The 26132-nt window shown below is 35.4% G+C and overlaps 1 protein-coding gene across 1 annotated transcript in view; it reads right to left on the reverse strand.

The window, feature by feature from the left end:
- The window catches only part of wdfy4 (WDFY family member 4), a 204653-nt gene that overhangs the window by 164088 nt on the left and 14433 nt on the right, over window positions 1-26132 (reverse strand). Inside the window, exons 4-10 of the mRNA XM_051923799.1 lie at window positions 18844-18953; window positions 18022-18159; window positions 17094-17283; window positions 16060-16249; window positions 10028-10188; window positions 6703-7164; window positions 706-807 (exon numbers count right to left, since the gene is read on the reverse strand). Coding sequence (XP_051779759.1) covers window positions 706-807; window positions 6703-7164; window positions 10028-10188; window positions 16060-16249; window positions 17094-17283; window positions 18022-18159; window positions 18844-18953 — 1353 coding nt within the window. The remainder of the gene's footprint in view (window positions 1-705; window positions 808-6702; window positions 7165-10027; window positions 10189-16059; window positions 16250-17093; window positions 17284-18021; window positions 18160-18843; window positions 18954-26132) is intronic.

Below are 26132 nucleotides of genomic sequence, written 5' to 3' on the forward strand. Positions count from 1 at the left end.
GATAACACGTAAAAAAATTGAAACTCCATTAAACACATCCAAAAATAAACATTTGTAACAAAAAAATTATAAAAGATACATTGATTCAAACAGTCCATGACAACAGTCCCTTTTATTTTTGCATCAACCCATCCTCTAAGAGAATAATCTACCATCCTAATGTCATCCTTGCTTTTAACTCACTGACTTCCATAACTGAGTTCCGCAAAATTGTTAAATAAATAGGAAGAAGACCCAACCAGGTAAGGGGAAGCACACAGAAAGGTCTGACAGGATGCAGGTCAAGTATTTTAGATCTGGAGGATGTAGAGCTGGAAATCTCTTGTAATAACCACATAATGAAACCTTTTTCAGTTTCCAAGGTGAAACTGTAAGCTGTCCAATCAACAATTTTATTAGATGCCCCACAAGAATAAAAACTTAGCCAGCATAAGTTATGAAAGAAAGCTGAAATGCATTAGACAGAATGAAGGATGCTTTACTATTTCTGTAAAATTGTGGATATTAGCATTCTTGGAATGATGGAAAAAAAATGGAAGAATAAAGCAAATCTCTATAGAAGCAAAATGCACCAGATGTTTTTCTGTGTCATCTCTAATAAAGGTAATGTGAAAATTAAGAATTTTTTCTTAATGGCAAGTAATAAATAATAGCTTTGAGACAAGTTGACATACAGAAAATTTAGGAATAGCTTTCAATCCTTACCAACATTTTTTACTGATCTCAGGACCAAGGCAGCAACAACTTTCAGCATTTTACGAGTCAGCTCCTTTGAAAGGTCATCATTATTTAAAATTTCTTTGTTATCTTTAGAAAACAATAAACATAAAATGATACACTGTTATTATCTACTTGTTTCCATTATGTAACAACCAACTAATCACTCTACCCATTAGACATTGTTAAAACAGATTTATTAATATACATCTGAAAATTAAAAAGAAAACAATTAGCTAAAATAGAGTGTAACAGTATAATTGCATAGATGGTGTTAAACCATCCAGACTTTACTAAAACTACTACTTACAGTTATATGAAAAAGTTTGGGAACCCCTCTTAATTCTTTGGATTTTTGTTTATCATTGGCTGAGCTTTCAAAGTAGCAACTTCCTTTTAATATACGACATGCCTTATGGAAACATTAGTATTTCAGCAGTGACATTAAGTTTATTAGATTAACAGAAAATATGCAATATGCATCATAACAAAATTGGACAGGTGTGTAAATTTGGGCACCCTAACAGAGATATTACATAAATACAGTACTTAGTTGAGCCTCCTTTTGCAAATATAACAGCCTCTAGACGCCTCCTATAGCCTTTGATGAGTGTCTGGATTCTGGATGGAGGTATTTTTGACCATTCTTCCATATAAAATCTCTCCAGTTCAGTTAAATTTGATGGCTGCCGAGCATGGACAGCCTGCTTCAAATCATCCTATAGATTTTCGATGATATTCAAGTCAGGGGACTGTGATGGCCATTCCAGAACATTGTACTTCTCCCTCTGCATTAACGCCTTTGTAGATTTCAAACTGTTTTGGGTTATTGTCTTGTTGGAATATCCAACCCCTGTGTAACTTCAACTTTGTGACTGATGCTTGAACATTATCCTGAAGAATTTGTTGATATTGGGTTGAATTCATCAGACCCTCGACTTTAACAAGGGCCCCAGTCCCAGAACTAGCCACACAGCCCCACAGCATGATGGACCCTCCACCATACTTGACAGTAGGTAGCAGGTGTTTTTCTTGGAATGCAGTGTTCTTCTTCCGCCATGCAAAGTGCTTTTTGTTATGACCAAATAACTCAATTTTTGTCTCATCAGTCCAAAGCACTTTGTTCCGAAATTAATCTGGCTTGTCTACATGAGCATTTGCATACAACAAGCGACTCTGTTTGTGGCGTGAGTGCAGAAAGGGCTTCTTTCTCATCACCCTGTCATACTGATGTTCTTTGTGCAAATTGCGCTGAATTGTAGAACGATGTACAGATACACCATTTGCAGCAAGATGTTCTTGGTGGTCTTTGGAGGTGATCTGTGGGTTGTCTGTAACCATACTCACAATCCTGCGCATATACCACTCCTGTATTTTTCTTGGCCTGCCAGACCTGGGTTTAATAGCAACTGTGTCTGTGGCCTTCCATTTCCTGATTACATTCCTTACAGTTGAAACTGACAGTTTAAACCTCTGAGATAGCTTTTTGTAGCCTTCCCCTAAACCACGATACTGAACAATCTTTGTTTTCAGATCTTTTGAGAGTTGCTTTGAGGATCCCATGCTGTCACTCTTCAGAGGAGAGTCAAAGGGAAGCACAACTTGCAATTGACCACCTTAAATACCTTTTCTCATGATTGGACACACCTGTCTATGACGTTCAAGGCTTAATGAGCTAATCCAACCAATTTGGTGTTGCAAGTAATCCATATTGAGCAGTTAGATGCATTCAAATCAGCAAACTTACAAGGGGACCCACATTTTTGCACAGCCAGTTTTTCACATTTGATTTAATTTCATACAACTAAATATTGCTTCACTAAAAATCTTTGTTCGGAAAACACCCCAGTACTCAGATGTTCCTAGGAAATGAAAGACATACCACTGTTATCTTTTTTGTTGAAAGTAAATTATTATGCAGGCTGACAGGGATTCCCAAACTTTTTCATATGACTGTATGTTTCAGTGTAGGAAGAACCCAGAACCTACTCTAGCAGTATCAAGAACAAGGAAGGAAACAACTATGAACAAGAAATCAGTTTATTGTAGCATCTATACCCACACTCATTCAAATCATACCAACACAACATTGTCATTTAACCTAACCTACACTTGTTTGTGTTTTGAGAGAAAGCTTGAAAATCAAGGGAAAATTAAAATACACACTCCAATCAGACCACTAATCCCTAAAACTGAAGCAGCAGGACTAAACACTGTGCCATTAATGTTATGTGTCAAGATAATGTTGGGTCTAAAAATATTCTTATCTGTATAAGTTAAAAAAGTATAAGCATCATACTTCAAGTAGCTAATTAAGGTATTAATCTATTAAAATATAGTTTGCTCCTTAGGAGTAACAAAGAGATGTTTTAACTATGTTTTCCATGTATTCCAAGAGCACAAAGTGAACATAGCACTGTCTCTTGTGATTATATGGCACACCTAAAAAAAGACATAGTAGGGGCAAGGTCCATGGACGCTGCCTGGCTTACAACTCTAATCTGTCTCAAAATTCTTTTAAAACTGTAAGTTCTTTTAGAGTCTGCAACTGAGAACACAATTAAAAAGATAAAACTAAACATGCCAAATAACACATTGCATCTACATTTGGCTATATTATTTAAAATATCAGTGAATACCTGTGGTCCTTCAGAATTGACTTTAAAATACTACTAATGGCATTAAAGCTTCTAATAGTCTTACAACTTACTATATTCTGGAGTGTGTATCTCACTACATTCCAAGTCGTAATCTTAGATATTAAATAGTGGTCTGCTTATTATTCACAGAGCCATTCATAAAAGAAGTGGTGAGGCAGGAGACAAGCATAAATGAAGTGCTGAGGCAGCCTTTTGCTATTATTTGCCAAAAATCTGGGTTACCAATACACACATCAAGCTAATATTGTGCAACACCTAAAACAAAACTCCTAAAAAACATTTTTTTAATTTGTTTCTACCCAATATAAACTAGATATGCATAGAATTCTCATACTCTTCGATGAATCTGCAATCATTATTAATCTCTACTATTCTCTGTTTTGTTTAGCAGTTCTTCTGTGGCGGCATTTGCACCACCACCACCTGATCAAAGTCCTGTGGCTGCCTATGATGTTTAAAAGTGGATACCCTAACTCTCACCAACTATGGAAAAACAGTATGTTACATCTTTCAAGTTTTCAGCATACTGAAAAAATGATGTCATCCCAATAATTAATGATCAACTAGATTTCATTTTTCCTGAGCTTCACATACGCAATATTGTTTTTTTCACGAATCAACAACACCTAACATCAACCACCTTTTAACTTGCGCAGTCGCAGCATTTACGTAAGTCACGTGATTGTAATCCAATGTTTTTATTAGTAGGCAGTCTTTCTTCATTGGTCAGTGGAGTTGCTAGGCTTTTGTCTTACAGTATGTAAAATACTGTGTACATACTAACTTCTTCCATGGTGCTATGACCAGATTGAAGACATACAGTATTTGACCATCACCACTACCTTATAACATCAGGAAACACATAAGAACTCCTAAACCTAAAAAAACTAAATTTTGAAAAAAAATGATCATCATCCAGGAAGTATGTGGCTCCCTAGAAGAACTACTGGTGGCAATAATTGTGGGTTGGGGAGGTGGTTGTGGCTTATGCCCCCCCTTGAAGAAAAGCTAAAAAAAATACACAGAGAAAAATTGTGCTTGCTTAAACTGTCCATGGTGAACCAATGCAATACAGTACATTCCACAAACCACACGTGACTCTTTCAAACTGAGTATTGCAACTCACGACATTACCCCAAATTCAGACACCAAATACGTTGCAACCCATGGTTTAAAAATGTATGCTCTAAGACAATCCCTTAAAAAAAAACAATAAGAACTACCTAAGATCATTTATGTTAGGTAGAATTACCGATGGGAACTGGGTGCTCCTGTGACCCGAAACTCCGCACATTCTGTTTTTTTCATCAAATTAGAGTTTTTTTTTCTGTCGACCTAACATTACCATCAGACTTGCATTTAGAGACTTAAAAAACAATTCTATATTTAAGGACTATTAAATCTAGATATACTATTAGATATCTATTTTTTGTAAGTGTGTATTATTTATTAACTGCATACAATTTATCCATTATTTTTCTTATCTAATTTTAATATGTTTTTCTTTGCTTATATCTATTTCTTTGACATCTTGTAAAGCACATTGAACTATATTCTTTATATGAAAATGTGGTATAGAAATAAATATTTTTTGTAATGGAAATTATAAAATAAATAAATTGTGAACATAAAAAAAGAAATATCTAAAATCCCACCACATTTATGTCAAAATTGTCTCTGAGAAATTTCAGAAAATGAACAAAGCCTGAATGAAATACATTTCTTCAGTAATATATATTTCAACAAAAATAATGTGTCCTTAAATGTGTTGACTATATAAATTATGTTATGTATAAATTTTAACTGAGTAATTTTTGTGACTTAATCTGTTTAACCACTTTTTGTACAACGGACTATTTTATTTGTGCAACTCATGCACATTTTATCTATAAAAAATCATGACCTTCATCATTATTGGGACTAGAGTCGGACTGCTACAGTTATCTGCACTAATGGTCAAGGAGTATAAATTTGAGAGTAGTGCAGTGAGATCACAGTGGTGGAGTTGTTAGCACTACTGCTTCAGGGACCAAGGTTTGAAACTCAATCTAGACATGTCTGCATATTCTCCCTGTTTCTGTGCAAATTTTTCACCCTGAGAACTTCAGTTTCCTTTCACACTCTAAACATATGTATGTTGAATTTATCTGCAACATCCTAATTAGCCAGATATGAATGAGTTTTAACAGTGTGAAGTTAGGATGATGAGGGTAGGGAATTTAAAATCGTAAATTTCCAGAGGTTTGCTCTTTCTTTTTTCTTGCTAATATTAATAAAACTGGTTATCATGATTGAAGTTGATCATATACAGAGAATAATGTATCTACCAAAACAGTTAGTTACTACACATTAAGCTACTGGTACTCTTTGGTCACTTGGACTTGCAGTGAAAGCAGTTACCATCTAACACCTAGACTGAGATGTGGCTTCTTGAATGATTTCTTACATCAAGAAAGTTGGTATAAGTTCAAAACCTAATAGTTACAAAAATACACATAACATAAGGCTAAAGCATTGAACAAGATGAAATTCTACCTTGGAAACTGCAACCAAGTCACTATTTAGCAATGACAGGTGCACAGAATGGAATCAATGTGGTCTAACATAAGTTCTGTTGACCTCTTCCTCAGGGTTATCAAAGAGTTACTTTATAATTCTAATTAAATACTTTTACATATTGTTTAATAATTATTGCTTTTAATGGTCTGACCAGAGGACTATGCAGAAATGCTGTTCATTCATCCTTTTTGTAAGACCATTAGTTCCTGTACTGGATTGCAGAGAAGCAAAACTTATCCCAAAAGTTATGGGTACAAGGCATGAAATAGCCAGTCCATCATCATGCAAACATTTTCAAAGCAAATTGTATAGGATAAGCACAATGAATTTAAGGTGCTGCCACAACAATAATAAAGAAGTGCATCAAAAATGGCTTATGATTTTGAAGAAAAACTGTTTATAGTAATAATACATGCAGACTTCTTGAGCAATACAAAATAAACTATGAATAGTTATAAAAATAACATTAGATAAATTTTATCAGTATAAAATATTAATATAAATGTATTGCAAATGCAAAAATTCTTTAAAAATATAGCTAATACACTAATATAACAAACGGATTTCTGCTTTTTTGTCCACCTCAAACCCTTACTTCCAAACAAGGCACAGAATGTCAGAAAAAGTCTATGGAGCTAACAAAACAAGACTATTAAAATGTGGACACTTGTTTAACCAATTATGGTTATTAAAGTTACACTTAATGGCAAGTAAATCAGTTTAATTTCAAAAAAATAAAAACATCTTATTGACTGAATAGACATACCTGTCACTCCTGCTTTTCTCAATACTTTTGCTTGCTTTCGAAGTTCTAAAAGAAGTAGCTCCAAAAGCCCTGAGTCACTGAAGATATCAATAAATAACATATTATGCATTGTTAATTTGTAAAAACTATCCAGAGCAGCACAGTTAAAAGATAAGGAACATTTTTCTTGTATACTATTTTGGACTTTTTTTAATGTTTCATGAGGAATGTAAGAAAATTCAAACACCACAGTCTCCAAAAGATCAAAGAATGAGCTGTAAACTGTAGTGGGCTTCAGATAAACACAATCAGCAAGCTGGGAGAAAGACTGCAGTGTCCACTCAAGCAGAAAGAAATTTGTCTTCGCCCAAGTCCAGATCTTTTTAACTGAAGAAAGAATTTCTGTGCACAAATATTGGTTTTCTGATTGATGGAATGTAGTCTGAAGAATCCGGTAAGCTGATAGGTTTTTTACTGTTGAACCTTTGAGAAAGTGAAAATATATGATTAAGTTTTTTCAGATTAAATGGTGTTTAAAACCTTATAAAAATCCATCAGCACTTTATATGCAAATGAGCATTTTTTATATTAACAGACTTGCTATCAGTTTATAGTTGTCATCAAAATACAGTACTGGCTTGAACGTTCATGCACTAAGCAATTACTGGTAACACAGTACATATATATCATAATGGTATACTGTAGTTTGTTATTGCAGAGTTTATATAATCTAAATATTTTATACTTTTTATTTTTTTCTATGCTAGCATCTTGCTTTTAAAGTGTATTTTACCCATATCCCTCAAGAATATTTTACAAAAGGCTAAAGTCAATACTTAATGTATAAAGTTCTCTGGTAAGTAATTTGGGGTAAACTGATTATCCTGACTTTAACAGCCTTATCGTTTCCCCATATATCTGGGTTTTGCTCAGGGATGTAATTCTTCATCAGTCTAAACTCTAAAATGACAATGTGGAACAATTAATTCTGTTGTAGACAACTATTTAATAAACAGTTATCTTTTATTTTATTATTTTTTTAACACTGAAGTTATGCAGAAGTAGTAGCACAGCACACATGGTCTACAAGTGATGGCAGTTACCTGTTGTAAAAGACTAATCTATTTTTGAAGGTCAATATTAATACATGTTTTTATTAGAGCTAGGCTATTTTTAAGTATAACAAAAGTTTTGAATTACAGTTATTAACAAATTAGTTTATTCTCCTTTTAGCCTTTCAATTTTTAAACTTTAAGGCTATTTTTTTAATGTTCAGAATTTCCTGATGTTTCTACTGTGAAATCTACAATTGCCATAAAATGAAACTATATGGAGAAATGAGAACCATTACTTATTTTTAGTGTGTTTGTTGACAATTCTTGCTGTAAGAGGTTTGTATCATATATATCACAAGTTGGATGCTTACTGAATTCAACCAAAAACTTTGCACTTAAGCATTTACCTTCTAAACAAAAATTGAAAGACGTAGCCTGCTGAAAAGTAAACATTTCACTTAATCCAGGAAGCTAAAGTTACTCTTCTTCCTTGGTGATGTAATTGTAACAGTGTTAATTTCCTCAAATGTTACATCCTCAACCATTTAAATTCACCATCCACACTGAAGGGGACTCAGTGTCTATCATTAAATATTTGCTTGGTGCCTGGCATATTGACATTCCCTCCTTGACTTAAAGTTACTGTATCATAACACAATGACCAGTCCATTAATGGAGAAGAGAAACAAGAAATGTAGCTTGCATAAAGGGTGTCTCTGTTGCTCAAGAAGCTATGGTTACACTTCTTCAGTGTGAAGTGATGATCTCTTTGTACTAAGTGCAACAAATGAAATTCTTTAAATTTGCTACAGTTATATGGTTGTCTAGCTTAATGTTTATTTTTATATATGCATAGCTGTAAGCCTGCTACAAAACTCCAAGCCTGTAGTCAATAAAGACTGCTGTATAAAAATAATGCAAATTCAACAGAAATTATCCCTCGGATAAGCAGTGGATAATGGATGGCCAGGGCCCATGCCCATCTGGGACACCTCTGCTATGGAGGGACCGGGGGAGCCAGTGTGGACAGAACACTACATCCCCCGAAACTAAATAGCAGCCCCCCTGGGTGGCAGTCGTACCTCGGACTCCGGCAGGGCTTCATGGGAGATGGAGTCCGATACAGCCCTGTTAGGATCCGGGGGCACCACCAGGGGGCACTGCAGCTATTCTTGAGCAGTATGGGCAGTTCTTCTGCCACACCCAGAAGTGGTGCTGCAAGTAGGGCAACGAGCACCTGAGGCATTACCAGGTGCCATATATACTGTAAGGGACAAGTGGACAGTACTTGTTGTGCCAGAGTCGGGTGGAAGGTTGACAAAGCTTGCCAAGGAGGAGTGGATGAGAAAGAGAATAGAATTTATTGTATTGTGTGCTTTTGTTTTGATGGGACTGAGTTGTGCCTGTGGGAAACGGGGAAGGCATTTATTTAATAGATTAAGTCAGTACTAGTGAAAATTGAATGATGACTGCTACAGTTGTGACTTAAAGCAGAGCTTTATTAACCACTTGGTGGTGGTGGACTTTTCATAAAGAACTTAAGAAATAAAAAGGGACTCTAAATAGATAGCATATGATTAATAAATATCCAGAATTAAAATGGGTCAAATATTGGAAACTTCACCAAATTTATTATTAAAAAGCTGAGGAACATCAAAAGAACTTGTTCTAGATACTCTGAAAAAGACTTTATTAAATATAGCTAATAAAATAAACACTGTATTTTAGAACTTAAAACATATATTCAGTCACACTGCTCCACTAAAGGTTAAAAGAAATCTGAACATACTGGTGATTGAGCTGCTCTATTAACACATGTCAAAGTTTGAAGGGAATAGTCAGGAATTAAAAAAATTATTTTCCCCGTCAAGCTGTCCTTCAATACATAAGCATGACAAATGTTTGTTTGTTAGATATTGTCCTACATAGCTGGATTCACTCTTGTGTTGGGAAATAGGATTGCATATACAGTATCTGGATGGCAGTAAGTGGAGTTTTGAAAGAGTTCCTTAAAATGTACTAGAGTTGCAAAAAGACTAAGCAGTGTGGTAAGCCATGTTTTTTTAAGAAATTAGGTATTTTTACTTTTAAATTCTATTTACAGATACGCATTTCAGTATATTTTATCACTTACAAATTTAGGCTTCCGTGATTTTCATTGATAGAGCTCAGCTATGGAATATTTTAGAAAATGAGGCACTGCCTTAACCATTATCTATTACAGTTTGACCATCACTTTAGGATTCACTCTATAAAGGATTCTTTATCTACAAAACACATAAAAAAATCACCTGTTGTAGTTAATGGATTAAACTGGAATCCAGTAGGCTGAGGGCTGGTGATGCAAACAGCCACTTTTAACTCAGACTGTCCACATATAGTCAGTGATGCAATAAAGTCAAGTAGGTCTACAATATTTTTTCCATTGCTTTCATTCATTTCTGTATCACAGCTACAGAACAAAAACACATAAAAAATTAAAGCCAACATTTATCCTAATTAAACAAGCATATGCTTTTCCTTGTGCTATTTTACTGTTTTTCTGCCTTCAAAGATTTTTTTAATACAAAATCTCAATATAACCATTTCAGTTTTGAATCATCAATTAGCCTAATTAGCCTAGTGGAATACTCTAAGAAAACACATGGACACAGATAGAATGTACAAACTCCACATGGATAGTCAGCATGGGAATAAAACCAGGATCTCTGACTCTGACAGGCAGCAATGTTAACCACTGTGCCGCTATTTCATCCATATTATTCTACCATTTACAGAACTTTAGATGCAATAGATTTGTAATGAAAATTAATCTCTTAATAATGTTGTCAGGACTTTAACTGGTTACCTTAACGATAACACGAATGCTTTTATGTGTAAAAAATAAATGATAAACTTGCAAAAGAGAGCAAAATAGTTAGACATAAATGATCTTCTACTTACAATAACTTTCAAAATTCTAGAAAATTATTGTCAGTAAAAAACAGAAATTTGCACAAACTAACATTTTACTGCACTGCATATAGAATTTGCATAGAAAAGTGTCCTAGTTTTTGCTTATATTTTGGGGGTGCCCCTCAGTCAAAGCTTTGTGCTTGTCTATAGCTAAATTTCTCTTGACTGTCTTTCACATTAACATCCCTTTCCTCCCTCAAATTTTTCTAAAACTGGACCTCTCATCTCTCTCTCTCTATCTTTCTTCTGTGCAGTTGAGGCGAATTTGCCTAGGCATAGTAGCTACAAAGACATCCTTAGAGTCTTTGCTGAAAATCTGATGTTTCTGTAGCCAATCTTAATAATCTACTGGAGCCCTCAGTGATAGTGATCAATGGGTCTTCTGCTTCATATATTCCAAAATGGTGTCATCTGGGGGAAATTCAGTGGAGTCGAATGGCCTGTGGTTGCTGTTGTTTTCTTGTTTCTACTTGTTAAATCCCATCTCAGTAGGGTTTGGCATTTGGACCGAGTTTATCTCCTAGGTTTTGCTTAGGTATTTTTCTTCTTACCTTCCCAACAGAGCACATTTTGTGGGTGAGTGGGGTAAATTTATACTGTTATTACTGTTTTTACAATTGTTTTCTTTTGGTTGTTAATTTTATAAGTAACATTTTGGCTATTATTATGTCTATTGCTCATTTAATGTTATTTAAATGTTAATAAACATTTCATCACATTAAAAAGAAAAGTTCCCTAAAGGAGGGTAATTTTACCTTTACAAAATGTACTCAATCATATCTTTTTATGAATTACTAGCTACTGTATTACTAGGAGTTCTCTAAAAAATACATAAGGAAAGCTTATTCCCACCACTCAAAAAAATTATCTTGTTATTTCACAAAAGTACTGCATTATTTTTCAAAAGAATTGTATTATTTTGCAATAATTTTGTATTATTTCACAATAATTAATGCTTTATTTTGCAAAAGTGTTGCATTATTACTGTGACGGTTAGTGAGGGATAGATTAAGAATGTGCATACGTGCAAACAAATGACAAGAACTGAACAAAAGGTTTAGGTATCATCACACGTGCGCTTGGGGAATAGCTTAAGGGCTTAATCAACTATATTACCACCCTGGAACACACAAGATAGCTAGGCAATAACATTTTTCTCTTCTCCCCTATGCAGAAAGGAGTATGGACGTGCCACCAATCAAGACCTCACTTCCGGGGTCACTCCATCCGAACCCACTTCTTCCTCCTAGAAACCATCACTACTGTAACGGCAGCCATCTTGGACAGACTCGATTTATTAGGAAGAAGTCTCAATAATCTTGCAACTAATGTGCATTTTTTTTGCACCAGTTCAATATAGGGGGTTTGAAGTTAAGGTGCCCCAGACCCTTTATTGTCTGTCTTCTTCCCACAATACACATTTAGCCATGCACGTGTGGAGGGATACATTTAATCTGCACACTTTAGGGTCACGGGGAGCCAGTGATTACTGCAGCAGCACTAAGTGTAAAACAAGAAGCAACCTGCCAGTAACACCGGGCATTCACATAGAGGGAGAGGTAAAGAAGGCATGTTGCTTGCAATCAAGGAACAATAACCGAACAAAGGTTAAAGGCATACATTTAATTTTAAAAAGAAAAAAAGTTTAATAAGTTGTACATACAGTATGTTTTGACATATGCAGAGTGGTAGCACAGAGCTATCATTCCTGACTCATGGCATGAGGGTCTACATGGGTATAAGGCAAGAAGCAACTGTGGTGGACAATATGACTGTTCTTTACAGGGCACAGTTACACAGCCAAGCAGAAATGAATGTGCAGTCCACTAATATAAACTGATAAAGTATTTGTTTAGCTTTAGTCTAGTTATTTACTATAGATATTTTGAAACAGTATTAAACTGGTGGCTCTGTGGCTACCGTTCATAACTTGAATGTTCTTGTTGGGGATAGAAAAAGGGGATGAATGCTGTTTACTTCACAGCACTTTAAGGAATAAATTATTTTTGTTAATTGAGGAGTATTCCTGACACATTTCCAGTATTCAAAGATCTTGCCTGGTGTTCCCAATAACATCGGCACACGCATGGGGAGAGAGGTTAAGAAAGCCCATAGCAAGCAATTAACTTACATGAATGGGAAGAATGTGCAAACCCCATGGAGACCCTGGCTCTACCACTCTGCTTACATTAAAACATCAGTACCAAATTTACTCATTTTTAACCTGATTAAAATTAAATGTATGCTTGTGACCATGTGGGTCAGCTCCTTGCTCCCTCTTCATTTTTGGGAGTCAATTTAACCCGACACTGTCGATAGTAATGACCGGGATGAGCTGAGAAGATGAGGACAAGCACACCAAGCAAGGGGATGGTGACAAATGCATTTGCTTTTATTAAAATGAAATCAAAACAAAGCAAGTGTTCAAAAAGTGCAGTGCTTCATCAATAATAAACAATCCAATAAAAACAAAGGTGAGGTGGAGATTAAAATTCAATAAATAGATAAATAGAAAAATCCATTAAAACAAGGTTAAAATCAACTAGTAGGAAACTGTATAAAACCCGTTGCTTTCTTCTTGCGCACTGGGGGCTCCCTTGCTTATCCCAGACAGGCCTTGCAGCAGAGGAGTCGCCCTACCGACAGATGTAGCTGACCTTCCGCAGGTCCAGGTCCCTGCTGTCCCATGGCTATGATAAGACTCCCTCTCTAGATGTAGGCTTGTGTCTCCAATGGCCATAGTGTTCACGTTGGAGCTCTCCTCCCATGCCTCCTCGACCCCCGCTGCCTTCCCGGTCTTCTGTGTCGAGCTGTTCACACTCCTTGTCACTCCTGCTCTTCAACCTTGCTCAGCCAGAATGACCCATTTGAACCGTCCCCGAGTGTCAGCCACACACTCCTCCCCAGGGGCACTCTTCCCAGCTGCCTGCCTTCTCTCCTTTGAGCCTGCTCCCTTTAACTTGCTCACACCGGTTCTGTCCACCTCCTGCCTTCTTCTGTCTCTATCTCTCTTTAACCTCCGTTCATTTCTTTATCTTTCAATTTTTTTTTCCTTCCTCACACTTGCACTTCCCTTTTTAAATGGGGATGTGGCACAGCGGTGGCAATCAGCAGCTACCAGCATCAATTAGGGTCACAGGTGATCCCCGCACCTGAGCACTACGTGCTGGGCCATCCACTCTTGCATCGCGCATGGGAACTACTCTCACCATTCTAACACACCCCCGCCTGAAGACACAAGTTTGGTGATTATTTATTTAAAACACCAATCAGCTGCGGACCTCAATTTACCACAATGCTCATGACTTTAGTACATGTTTTCTTAATCTTTCCATCCACACGCATGCCCGCAGCAAGTTGCTTCTTGCCTTACACTCACTTTGTCCCTCTCTATCTTTCTTTTTATGGACACTCAAAACTAAACATAACTCCCATTAAATTACATAGTCAAGGAGTTCAATCCTTGACCCACAAATCATGTAACTGATGATTGGCAGAGGAATTAGCAATTAGAGACAGATATAACACACATAAATTACTGTATTGTTATTTCAAATTATTATTTTTCCTAAACATAAAAATAAAAATAATGAATAATGAATTTAAACTGTTAGCTTATTAACTATTGTCGCCAAACTTCCTGTCTGTTATTCACTCTCTACCATTTATTTTGTAGCAGTATGAGGTTGCTGCAGATTTTCTTTATGTGACATTCATAAAATATGCATTATTACAACTGACTTATAAATATCATTATTAAATGTTTGACTTTTTTAAATACTTATTTCATTTGCCTTTATTTGTTTATTTGTTGGTTTATTTTTTGAACAAATTGCACAGGCAATACACACACCTGCTTCTCACTGTGCTCTTTGTACTGAAGTATACTTATACATGAACCATATGTATCTAGAACAAAAAAGTCTTTACACTTAATACTTTGGTTCAATCATGTTTTCAATGAACTGGTATACACCTCAGATATGTAAGTACAAAATGCAGGAGGAATGCCAGGATTTGGTAAATAATCAATCTCAGCAGACTGTTACACTCAGCATATGTATCTTATCCTGTGAATAATTTAATGATTTACAGTGTCTCCTTCCACAAAGGGCATAGGTCTAGACTGTGATGTAACAAATGGCAATTTTTAGTAGACTGCCAAAACCTTGACATTACTGTATATCCTGCAAACATTTCAAATGTATTCATCAACACAGATACATAGTAAACAGTTCCTTTAAGAAATAAAACCATAAAGTATTGATTATTAGCATCTCCTATACAAAGGCAGATCTAAAGGATTATGTACCTTTTCAGGCCATAGCAGTCAGACTGGATTTTTCCTGGAATCAAACATTACATATTAGGTGACACCTAGCATTTTCTGAAAAAGTATGATAGTTTCCATCCTGTCAGTACTGCAAAATCTGAATTTTGGTGTGGTTCTGCTCTGGTCAAACAGGAGTTAGGTATAATTTAGAGATTGGAAACATTAACACTTCAATGAACAAAACACCCAAAAAGGGCATGGTGGGTTGAACAAATATGCAGTATTTAATTATATATTAATATTATATAAAGTTCATTACAAAGACAATCTGCAACATATAACTCTATCCCAGCCTACTTTTATAGCAATTACAAACATTCAATGTATTGTTGGTATGTTTAGACTGTTCTCTATAGCATTAAAACTACCACAAAGAGATGTTCCATCTATACAGGGGCAGGTTAAAGTAGTTAAAGCATGAACTGATATTGACACCAAATTCACAAGGGAGAAAGACATAGTTCCAGTAAGATATAAACTGAAGGTACTTTATCATTAGATATACATAAGATCATTGTTATGCAGTGCACACCAAGACCAAATTGTAATGTTAACAGCTGGAAAGAAAACAGTAAACATTATTTTACCTACTTTTCCAGATGGAAAATATCAAAACCTAACTGGCAAGCTTAATCAAAAGGCCTGTAATTTATTAACAAAGTGAATTAACAAAGTGACAAAATTATTGGAGAAAAGAAAATATTAACAAAATATCCACAAAACATGAAACAAAGTTTTAATAATGAGGTTTACTTTAATCTCTGCTGCACTACTTGAACCTATCCTGCCTCTACATGGTACTTTCTGGTCTCTCCTTTTTTGTTCTTTCTACTGATGTCTGTGTATGACTATGTATAAGCTAATAACATAGTTCTTGGGTGTCGTCTTGCCATGTTCAATCTAACCTCTTATGAAATACTAGTCTTTTCAAAAACCAATACAAATACAGCAATTATTCTTTTTTAGATCCCTGATTTTTACTTGAAAAGAAGTAATGAAAAGTAATTATTTTACTATGTATTGAACTGTACTCACCGAAATAAAATAGCTTGAAGAACTTTGTAGCCATCATTATGTTCAAACTCAGTAAGCAGCCAAGGTGATATGGAATAGGAATCCTTTACAAAACTGAATACACTCACAGCTACCTGAGCCAAAGTGATGGCAGGGACTTCATTGATTATCTTCAGCAGGTTCTGTATGCAGATCCTAATACAGTTTGTGTCTTTGAAAGAATAATAGGATAATATGAATATTATATTTTTTGCTCAAATGTAACATTAGTATATAATATACACTACTGTATAGCTAGTACATAAATGGCATGGACTGACAGATCCAAGTATTTTCAAATTTAGTACAGAAGGCTGTTTTTCGCAATGATAGACATAATTTGATGGATTAACAAAGGATAAAACTCAAATGTATGTTAAAAAAAACACCACCTGCTGAGGACCAGAGGAGGACTGTACAGCATGCCACACTGAACCCACACAAGTTCATTGTCTCACAATGCCAACTTAAACAATAGTCCTCATCCTTTACAGTGAGACATGAATGATACTTTTCTGACAGCTTAAACACTCTTTTTATTCATTTAATATGATTTTGTATTTCTTTAGCAAGTCTACTTTAGATTATGTATGTAAAAAAAAATCCATATACACAACATCCATACTCCATACATTTTTTACTATTTATAGTCCAAAATGGACTATAAGTGAGGGATTTTCAGGTCTAGAGGGACAAAAATAGGGTTGAACTCCATCAAGCTTGATTTTTTTGTAACTAGACATTAAGATGTGCCAAACACTATATAATATGTGAGGGTTTTCTTGTATCAGTGAGAAAAGAGGTGCCAGACTCTAAGGTGATTTCAAAGCATTCTTAATTAATTCTTATGAACACAAAAATTATATTTTTTGTCAAGAATACTTCAATTTCACCTTCAAGAGTACTCCCATTATCATGGAAAGAATGGCAACACTATAACAAAGTAAAAATTATAAGCTTCAAATACAGTATAATTACTTTCATAGTTTATGGCCACCATTATTCTATACATTCACCTTTTAGCACCTTAACTGTATTCATTGCCTGGGCCTTTGAAATGGCTCTGAGAACAAGTGATGCAGAATCTCTCCAGGAGGCACAGCATTGGTCCCAAAGGGAGGTCATAGCTATTATAAGACACTGTAGTTCACGTGTTTGTACCATTTCCTCAACACAGTTCAAGGACCTGCATAGCTGTAATATTGTCTGAAATTACAACAAATGGATATATCAGTACAAAGGAAATATATATATATATGGTCTTGTTGTTTATACCTCTGCTTAAAAAAGACTATACAAGTCAAACATTAAGTTGATTGCCCAATCACAAATAACAAACGTTTAGTTAGTAGTGTATCTCAATTGTGAAAACTATTTGCATCATTAATCCCTGCTTCATTTGCAGCAAATACAATTTTATTGACTTTCTTTTTCAATTATGTAGCAGTTATTAGATTTGGCTACATGGTAATAATGCAGTGTATTCCCAAGTTAACATTAAAGAAAAGAAGCTTAAAGAATGGAAATGTGATCTACATTATGATATGTCTACAATCATCAGAATAACGTTTTGTAAGTAACTCATAACTTACAAGATATCTCACTTCATATAGGAGCAAATTTGTAATAAAAATACTAAATAAAGCAGTAATGCACATTTAAATAATAAAGGTTAAATGTACTAAAATGTGCAGCTATATCTTGACATAAAAAAAAAAAAAAAAAAAAAAGCCTTACAGTTACAATATTTCCATGTCCATGTTTATCAGTACAAAAATGGGTAATAGTTTAAATCTACTCATAAAGGAGATTATTTATTTCTAAAGAAGTTAAATATTTAAAACTTTATCATGAGCAACTTTCAATGAAAAAGGAACTGTTTATTCTCTTGATTAATCTGTAATCTATTACTAATAGCATACAATATTGCACTCATAGCCTTACCTTAGTCAGCAAGTCCTGGAAAGAACTGACTGATGTATTTTGTATATTTTCATCTCGGGAAGGCAAAGCAGCAAATAAGTACAAGCTTTTAATTAGAATGGTTGGGATACCACTCTCAGTAATAACTGACGTGATTACCTATTTTAAAAAGAAAGAAAGAAAATAAGTTGCAATAAACAAATCAAGTGTAAAAATAACACCTATCACAAAATCAAGCATTAAGTACACTTTATGTAAACACTAGTTTACGTTGTTTTCACTGAACTATACATCCCTTTCTTAGAACTGTTTCTTGTTAAAAGTCTTTAAGTTCTTCCTGTGTTAACATTTTTTCCAACAGTCCTAAAACTCACTGCTGTGTTAAGAAGGGACACTATTGATTCTGTATGTGTGTGCAGGTGATGGCTTTTACATCTGTCATTCACTGGACTGTTATATGATGCATAGTGGATTCAAAATATACGTCTACTGTTGTTCTTTATGATGTACCATGGCCAGAAACAGCACAATTCTTGAAATATTATCTAAAAATTATCTTGAGAATTAGTGCTACCTGACCTTACTCCTTATGAAAAAGGCAGCACTATTACAAAATATGTGCAAACTCTGGCAAATAGCACTTGTCTTAAAAACATTAACAATTAACTAGCCTGTCAATTACATCATGTAGATTAGTCGCCCTGTCACTTAACAGTTAAAGATTCAAATTTAATTCAACATAATGAAAGTGTTCTAGTAAAGTCAAAATATAAATTTAACTACGGTAATGAAGTATAAATATGTTTTGGAAAGACATTATGTCACTGACTCCATTTCACTCACCGAATTACCACTTGAGAGTATAAAAATTGATTTTAAGAGAAGCCATCCTTTGTTTAATTTCACTTCTTCTTTCCGCTGGAGGAACTGTTTCAGAGCAAATTGTGCTTCCTCTGTGTTAAAAACAGAAAAAAATAATTTAACCTTGCCACTTATTTTTATTATGTCCAAATGAATGATTTATCCTTTTTTTTACCTAACAATATGCTTTGAATAAATGGCTTATTTTGTACTCCATAAGTCATGCTTTAATATTGCAATTTCTTTTATTTTGCAAAGGCCCTGGCCAGTAAGCAACCAAAGGCAGTTTAACTCTTATCTATGCAAAGCCTGAGGAAAAGGAATGAAGACCAGGCATTAACAATTCTGATATTTTTTAAACCCATTCACTGCAGTTCATATCCATCAAGACATTTTTACAGTTACAAAGATAAACTTTTAGGTGATTTCTTTTCCACATGTTGTAAAGAGAAAAAGAGTTCCAAAGACCAGTAATCAGTCAGTCATTTTCCAACCTGCTATATCCTAACACAGGGTCACAGGGAAGACCAGTAATACATTACATAAAAACCTTTAGGTGACATTATTAAATCAAATGAGAAATAATGCTGAATCTTACTAAATTTTCAGAAGCCTTATAGCATTGTTTAATTAGCCACAGGTGTTATTTTAAGCAAAATAATGTATGAAATGAAATTATATATTGTTTTAATATATCAGGTAAAAACATCTCATGTCTGCTAATGCCAGATCACATATTAAAATGAAGTTGTTTCGCATAGTAGGCTTGAAAGTGGATAGATGGATGGATTTATTTACTCAGATGTTCATTTTATATCATGAAAACACTGTAAAGGCTGTAAGAAAATAAGAATATGTTATCTATGTGTACTTTTAGGTTTTCCAATGGCAGTTTGTGAATTTGCACCATTGAATTAAGCCACCTTCAGGTCAGATCAGGTCAGGTCAGGTTGCACTGGTACAGTGCGTTGCTGCACCCGCCACATGACGAAACAGCTCGGATCCTGGTTGGCAACCCCCCAGGCAGACACACAGTCAAGACACACCCTCCGGAAATGATCATCTATCTACTGCAGCCAGGTGTTACGTGGGCAACCCCTTGGCCTGGTCCAGCCACTCAGGTCCTCAAAAATGAGGATCCTGCGAGCCAGATCATCCTCAGGGAATCACACCACATGGCCATAGTGCCGTAACTGACGTTCCCTTACAATGCAGGTAATGTGCCTCATTCGGGAGTCCATGAGCAACCGCTCATTCGACACAAAGGCAAACCAACGGTAACTAAGGATTCTCCAAGGAGGCTAGTTTTTATCTCATGTCACTGGACAGCATCTCGCAATCATATAGCAAGACAGGAAGCACCAGGACTCTAAAGACTTGGACATTCGTCCTTTTGCATAGATATCGGGGGCACCACACACCCCTTTCCAGTAACCTTGAATATGCACAAACAGAATGCATAGTGTCCACCTGGTAAAGTTTATACTTGTTTTTTTCTAACTTTCAATCTCTAATCACTCCTCTTTCAGACCACACTCTGCCAGGTTGATATAATGCACCATTGTAGCCAATGAATGAGCTATTACTGCCTAAGACCCCTAACCAATGAATGTTGGGGGAGTCGGGTCTTCAGTTCAAACGACTGTTCTCCTTTTAGCATGCTTCTCAGGCATTCAATACAGTATTTTAGTAACATTACATGTGTTTAGGATTTTGTGAACATATGGCTGGATATCTGATATATGGATGATGTGACACAAGTAAACAGAATTTGTTTTCAACATGAAACATCATTTTGATGTAAGTTTTGAAATAAGACACTTTGATGAGGATCAGGTTAGCACACAGAGATGCCCCCCAGACTACAGTATTTCCCTTTTATCCCACATCTGGAAATGTTCACAGTTTAGTGACTCTACAGTTGGCCCAGCATGTGTGTGATGCATAAGTATGCCCTGGCATGGATTGGCATGCCATTAAGGACTGGTTCTTGCATTGTACATAATGCTGCTAGCATGCACTAATAAACTTTCTGAGCTTGAAAAGGATGAAAAAACTGATGAATGGATGTTCTATAGTGGGATTGCTTACAGTTCCAGAAAATCATGAAACAAGAAATTTACTACTATACCAAATAGAAAATGAGGATGGAAATAGCTTTTGAAAAATATAAGCAAAAGAGAACAATAACCATTTCACCATCTTAAAGTCAAGGAGAGTAAGAATGAATGGAGATCATTCAGATATGTTGTCTGCTTCATAATAGTGTCAATAACAGTTACCAAAAATGAGAAAAATATACATAATCAAAGATTTCAAACTACTGTCAAATTTGAACTAAAAGCTAAACAGTAGAATGTCATAATGAGTAGGAGAGAAACTGGTTTCAACTAATAACATTTTTAAAAAGAAATTATCTTAAAAAGCCAGAACAGGCATATCTGTAAAAATAATCATCAAGGAACATACAGCATTTTATTGCACAGTACTAAAACTTCTGATAGCATTGTTGTAAACCAAAAAGGAAAGCACAATGGCACACAACCCCTGCATTGCACCAATAGGAGCTGGGTTTGTACTAGGTTTAAGTGTGGCCATGGCTAAATATTGTGAGCATGGACTTTTTATGGCAATACTGCATTATTTACACAGTCAAACACATACGGCATCCCAAACTAACATACATAAATTGTATCAGCAAATATTGTTAAAGCGCATTTAACATATGTATGTATGCACTTTAAATGAAGTGCATACATCCCTGCTCTGCACCTTTTCCAGCTAGGCCCAGGTTGGGCTCCATAATGATGCCGAGGTCAACTGTGATAATCAGTTTTTAAACTGATATTTGAAAATTAAAGAATGTGAAGGCATACTGCTAAAAAACAGAGGATGATGTAAGAACTAGATTTGAGTTTTTCTCCTTTATACTAAATAAAAGCTAATCATTTTGAAATGTTATCATTCAAGAGTAAGTGACAACACAGAAGGAACAGCTAAAACACAGCAACTATGCAATGAAGAATCTGAAAACACCTTGAAGATTTAAAAATAAGTAAAGCTTTTCATTCAAAAGGAAACAAAAGACCAACAAAAACCTTAAATCTAAATATACAGTATGAATGGTGGTTGGCATTTTAAATATAAAAACACATGAAGAGAAATGAGAAAAATTATGTGGTACATTTTAACTTAAAACATGTAAAAGTATAGGTTGCACAAGATAAAGACAAACCATTTTTTAGGGTATTTCACTGCAAAAAGCCATAATTCATGCACAGTGTTTACTTTTTACTTCAAACACAAATATGCCTATCTCTCTGGTTATTTCAGACGTATAATCGTTACTGATGCAATATTCCGTCAAATAACCCTTAAGCTTGCTGTGTGCATCCATCCTACATTCAGTTCTTATACTTGAAGACTGCTCAGACATTTTTACAGTTTAAAGCAGTGTAATATGTAAACTAAATATGTTTATTCAGTGTTTTTTTGCCTCCAGACTATTACAGGTATTTAGAAATGTGTGTATTAATTTGTTTTTCAAATAGATGTTTGTTTGAAGGTATGCATTCTTTATTCATTTAAACTATGTTCAAGTAAATGTAAGAACATTACACTTGAGACTGTAATTCTTTAATTCCAAAGGAAGGATACGGTGTACTTTTCTAACCAAAATGTCTAAACCACTCCAAGACAAAGTCCTTAAAAGAGTTCCTTTAATTAGGACACCTAAGATTAATTCATTCCAGTGCTCCATGTATGGCAACCCATATGACATTCTAATTTTGCCTCTGTACAATAGTAGATAGGGCGGCACGGTGGTGCAGTGGTAGTGCTGCTGCCTCGCAGTAAGGAGACCTGGGTTCGCTTCCCACGTCCTCCCTGCATGGAGTTTCCATGTTCTCCCCATGTGTGCGTGGGTTTCCTCCCAGAGTCCAAAGACATGCAGGTTGGGTACATTGGCGATCCTAAATTGTCCCTAGTGTGTGCTTGGTGTGTGTGTGTGTGTGTGTCCTGCGGTGGGCTGGCGCCCTGCCCAGGATTTGTTCCTGCCTTGTGCCCTGTGTTGGCTGGGATTGGCTCCAGCAGACCCCCATGACCCTGTGTTAGGATATAGCATGTTAGATAATGACTGATATGACTGACAGTGGTAGGTGTTCTTATTTCCATATATACCATAATTCTACAATTATATTCTACAATTAGGAACTTGTAAAGCCCTGTATCTGCCTGGCATTGTCTTCAGCTGTTTGGCATATGGGACATTACTTGCCCTATCTTTATTATATCAAACAGGTTTAATTTCCTGTAAATGCAACCCAAATGCCATTTATCAAAATATATGCCGAAATTAAAATACAATCTAAAATGCACTTTTTGAATTTAACAGAACGTCATGTCAACAGAAGACCAAGTCTATATATTTTTTCTCTACTCCTTTTTCTATTATAGTCTTTCAAAGTTTTTCAAAGCATTTTAAATTCATTTTATTATTTACCCTAAACACAATGTTAGAAATATAGTTAACCTTTTTATATACTCAGTCTTTTCCACCAAAATATTAGGGAGTAAATAACATTACAGAACAGAACAAAAACATTTAATTTCTAAGATTGCTCTGGGACTAAAAAAGCAAAAACAGACAAACCCAAAACATGCTGTCATATTGATTCTCACTGCATGCTGTTTATTTTGCCAATTTCAGATATTATACCACCATCGTAGCCCACTGCAAACTAGAAGGTGATATAAAGTGCTGCCAATTTAGCAAGTCTATGCAGCAAACTAGAAATTTAGCAAAGGCAATGTTAAAATGGTCATTCTGGAAGGCTTTACTCTCTGGTATAAACACAAGGAGGACAATAAGAGAATCAACCAAGGGCATCATACATCCATCCATTTTTTGCTTATCCAGAGCAGGGCCGCATGGCAGCTAGAGCTTATCCCAGCAATTACTGGGTACAAGTCAGTAACAGCACCTGGACAGGGTGCCAGTCCATCACAGGGTGAACACACAGACACACGCACACACTACGGCCAATTTAGCAATGTCAATTCACCTATGTTGCATGTCTTTATACTGTGGGAGAAAACCAGAACACCAAGAGGAAAAACATGCAAACTCCACACAAGGATATGAACCCCAGTCTCCTTACTGTGAGGCAGCAGATCTACCACTATATTACTGTGCCACTCCCAAAGCCACCAAATAGAATAAATCTTTTATTTACTACTAGCTGTGTAAGCCTGTGCTGTAAAAAGCACGGGGTCCTAGAAACTATTGAAATTGCCAGAAAAAAAAATTGAAATGCAGAGATGTCAGGTAATTTAAAGGAACTACTCTGGGAATCTCTCTCCTAGGAGGTTTCGTGTTGCCGACGTGTTCGCATTGTTTGTGCATTAGCAGCTGAGCAACTTTGTCTTTCTTCGGAGGTTTCCTTTTGCCGATATGCTCGCCTTGCTTCTGTATTAGCGGCTAAGCGAGTGACTTTCTTCTGAGATTTCGTTTTGCTGACGAACTGGCCTTGCTTGTGTATCCTCGCAGGTGGAGCCCTTACCCCGACTCCACCTCTCACTTCCGCGCTGGTCAGACACACACACTTCCACGCATAGATGTTTATATATAAAATAGCTGATATGATTGTCAGGGATTCTCCAAAAACATTTGTTGCTATTGCTATGATACATTTCCCAGGTAAGTACCATTAGTGAGCAATAGACCATAGTTGCACAGACACCGGCACCCACATGTACTATTCTTAAAACGTCCCCTACTTTTCCTACTTATACCACTTCTAATCCCAGATTAACATACCCTGTAAACTTCAATGCCTGCAACTTCAAGTAAGAAGGCCTTCATAGTGTCCATAAATTAACCCTCAAGGATGGTTACTTAACTAAATCTATGAAGGGTCGCATTAAGTGCAACTTTTAATTGTAACCAATCCCTGAGTCCGATGCCAAAGTCTAGAGGCACTGCTCTCTGCTGCTATGCTAAGTCACACTGTCCAAATGACAGAATATTGAGATCTTAAATTTGGAAGAAAAATAAAAATTATGTTAAGGCTGTTTAAATGCATTACTGATTAAATCTTATTTTTGCAGTTATATTCACTGATACATCTAAAAAGGATTCAGAAATTAAGAACTTATACTGCTTTTGAGTAGAGGATGATATTTTTGAAAAAATTTCTAAAGTCTTGGTGTAGCTTGCAATAACCAATGACAATCAAATGTAATCAAAGCTATTTTTTAGCAATCCATTACATTAATAATACAACAACATATATTTAAATGAATCATATTTGTGTAAGCACATCATGTGTGGGTGTGTTACAGCATGTACATTTTTCCCAAATGCTAATAAATAAATGTTTGGAACCGTATGTGCTCAGTTGCTCTTGCAAGTCAGTAAATGCTAAAAAACCCAAACTTGACCTGAAAATTGTGGTGCAGCACTTACAACTACCTTAGTCTGCCGCACTGAGTCCATACCTAGTTCCCTACCATTTTGTTTCTGAAACATTTTTTCTACAACCATTTCCCATATTTAATTCTGATGTAGTTTTTGTTACAAGTTAGTAAGTGTATCTAACAAACTCATCAGAAACACTATCACTGCACACAGATCAACACATTTAAGTTAAATTAGAATCTTCTAAACATTTACTACCACCATATCCTTTTTGGCTGTGCCACAGGGAAGTTGATGAAAAGATTTGTTGCTTAAGAAATTAGTCTTTTTTTTATAGATGCTACAATGATCTACCCCTGCATCTTAGTAATGATACACAAAAACAGAACTAGAGCACAAAAAAGGTAAACAGCATATAAATAAATGTTAAAAATGGTAACAATTGTGGTTTATGTCTCACAGCTACCATGTTATGTATCTGTGGCTTGACCAAAGTCTTTTTTTTTAAACTGTAAAAAAAAGTCATTGTAGTACACTGACAGTGTTTTACAAAGAACATGAAAATTGTCTAAACACCTGAAAGTTCCTGTGTATTGACAGTTTGTTCTCCTCACACATTTGGTTTCATTGTGTGTTGTACAACTGTTGAGTCAGGCCAGTGGTAAATCCCTCTTAATATAATATACAGGGTAATTTGAAAAGATTTGATGCATTACTTAGCAATAAAGTATTACACTATATGAACATGTAGTATGAACCAAATTATCCAGATTTTGGCATTTTAGGAAATGAGGGAATGCATTGTGACTACCATGTTGACCATTGATGATAACATGCAACGAAGGGTCTTGGA

Source organism: Erpetoichthys calabaricus, chromosome 2 (genome assembly GCF_900747795.2).
Source record: "Erpetoichthys calabaricus chromosome 2, fErpCal1.3, whole genome shotgun sequence".
Taxonomy (NCBI): domain Eukaryota; kingdom Metazoa; phylum Chordata; class Cladistia; order Polypteriformes; family Polypteridae; genus Erpetoichthys; species Erpetoichthys calabaricus.